Genomic DNA, 2,692 nt, shown 5'->3' with positions numbered 1-2,692 from the left:
AGTTTTTTTTTATTATAGTATATTGTTAACTATAATAAAATAAACTAAAATTAATTAAAAAAAAGACAAAACACCCGACTGAATTAAAATGAAAGCAGAACATATGAAAATAAAATCTAATTAAAAATATTAATAAAAGTAAACTTTTTAAAAATATTAAAACCAGCTCAAATAAAAACAACATATAAAAATTTAATCAAAATAACAAAAATAACACTAAATGTCGTTAATATTTATACAGACTACAAATGTTACTGAAAATGAAATTAATTATTTACTCGTGTCGTTCCAAACCTGATAATCCTTGTTTGTCTAAGTTTCTAAGATATTTCAGATGAAAGCCGAGACTTTGTCATCGATACATAATGAACACTGTCAGTGTCCAGAAAAGCATGAAAAACATCATCAGAAAACTCCATCTGCCATCTCTGATTCAATCTGAGCGTTATATAGCAACAACAATACTTTTTGTATCCAAAGGAAATAAAAATAAAGACTTTATTCAACAATGAAAAAGCTTTTGCAGGTTTGGAACGACATGGGATAAGGGATTGATGACAACATTTAAATTTTGGGGTGCAGTATCCCTTTAAACGAATCCCTGACTAATCCATTTACTTAAATCTTAATGAGCGAATCATTGAATCATTCATTTGACTCAGTGGTTCATTCAGTCCCAAGTCTCTTCTGCTTTTATGAAAGGGTTATTGAATTATTCACTCAACCGATTCGTTCACAGATCCTGAAGCTGAGCAGTGTGTCGCTCTGAGATGTTAATAATGCTGTGTGTCCGTGTGCAGGCGCATCCTTCACTCTAAAGGAGAGCTGAGCGAGGACAGACACAAGCAGTACGAGGAGTTCGCCACCTCCTATCAGAAGCTGCTGGCAAACACACAGACGCTGGCCGATCTCCTGGACGAGAACATGCCGGAGCTTCCTCAGGACAAAACCGTCCAGGAAGGTGCGTCAGCAGGAAACTCTTCGTCTGTGTGAGACTTTGTCTCGGCGTGTGCTGATTAGTTGTGTATTTGTGTGGCAGAGCACGGCCCGGGCATCGATATCTTCACGCCGGGGAAACCGGGAGAGTATGATCTGGAAGGAGGGATCTGGGAGGACGAGGACGCGCGAAACTTCTACGAGAACCTGGTGGATCTGAAGGCGTTTGTACCCGCTATCCTCTTCAAGGACAACGAGAAGAGCGGCCAGACCGGCAAAGGTACTGAAAGATTTACTGATGCTTATACGCTGCCATAGTATTCATTAATTAAGCACTGTACAGGGCTTTGATGCAACCTGTGTTGTTAAAAGCGCTATATAAATAAAAATGATTGATTGATTAATATTTAGAATTAGCCTTTGTTTACTAAAATTACATTTTAGAAATATAATCAAATCTAAATATATTTAATATTCATATTTGATTATACTTTATATGAAAAAATATATATATACGCACATGCAAGTGCCTGTAAATATTGTCAAAATATATGCTTTATGTGTATTTATATTTACATAATAAATATACACGGTATGCACATATATACAGACTTTTATTTTGTAACCGCTATTTTGATAGCACTACTTTTTAGTCATTTGCTTTTGAATAGATATTTAAAAAAAAATTCTTCCCCCCTGTTTAGCATTTATTATATTTAATTTGTAGTAATGTTAGCACCAGTGTTGTTTTAATATGGTTGAGATACAGGTTATGGTTTGTGTTCATATTATAAATGTTTTTATTCATATGTTGTCTTTTACAATTTTTGGTTTAGTTTTAGTCATTTTTGCAAATTTTATATGATTACAGTTTTTAATTAGCGTTCATTTTTACTTCTTATTTTCATTCTAGTAAAATTCACGTTTATCTTGATGGGTGTTTTCATCATTTTCAGAAGTGTATTTATGTTGTTGTTGTTTGTGTGCAGAAGGACGAGAGGGAAACAGCACTGAGGAGTTGGAGATGGAGTTGGAAGCGCTGGACATCACCGATGAGCCGATCGATCTGGACACAGCCGACGAGAATGAAAGTGAAGAACTGGCCAAAAAGATACTGGATGAGCAAGGTAACCATACTTTCTCAATGATCTGAGGACACTGAAGAGGAAGGGCACGATCTTTCCAGCAGCACAACTTTTCCTCTCCTTTAATTCTGAATATTATCATAAGTCAGTGTTTGATTTGTCATGTCATTTGTGTGTGTGTGTGTGTGTGTGTGTGTGTGTGTGTGTACAGAGCAGGAGGATGAGGAGGCCAGCACCGGCTCTCATCTCAAACTCATCGTGGATGCTTTCATCCAGCAGCTCCCAAACTGCATCAACAGAGATCTGATTGACAAGGTAAAGAGTTAACACACACACACACACACACACACACACACACACACACACACAGAGTTTCAATTAAGTACTTCAACATAAAACTTCTTTGTTGTTTACATTTTTTTCATTGAACACTTGTTTTTTACATGTTTAGATTTTACATTTTTCCTGTTAATTTAGTTTTGTATAAAAAAAATCATTTGATTTATCATTGATTTACTTTTTGTCACTTTTAGTCATTTTAGCACTTAAACGTCTTTTATTTCAGTTCTTAAGCTTTACGTTAAATTCTTTTATTTCATGTTTAGATTTAAAGTTTTGTATGTTTTTTTTTTTTAAATTTGCATTAAATACTTATTTGTTCATATTTTAAG

At 34.6% G+C, this 2,692-nt stretch overlaps 1 protein-coding gene across 1 annotated transcript; it reads left to right on the top strand.

Moving 5' to 3' along the window:
• Positions 1-800: 800 nt before the first annotated feature.
• LOC122333167 (regulator of nonsense transcripts 2-like) lies at positions 801-2,336 on the top strand (the record flags this gene model as incomplete). Its single annotated transcript, XM_043230670.1, has 4 exons — positions 801-961; positions 1,040-1,216; positions 1,926-2,063; positions 2,233-2,336. Coding segments are annotated over 4 exons (580 nt in total), but the record flags the coding sequence as incomplete, so codon positions are not given.
• Positions 2,337-2,692: the final 356 nt, after the last annotated feature.

Source organism: Puntigrus tetrazona, unplaced genomic scaffold (genome assembly GCF_018831695.1).
Source record: "Puntigrus tetrazona isolate hp1 unplaced genomic scaffold, ASM1883169v1 S000000201, whole genome shotgun sequence".
Taxonomy (NCBI): Eukaryota; Metazoa; Chordata; class Actinopteri; order Cypriniformes; family Cyprinidae; genus Puntigrus; species Puntigrus tetrazona.
This window is presented reverse-complemented; position numbering and strand designations above follow the sequence as displayed.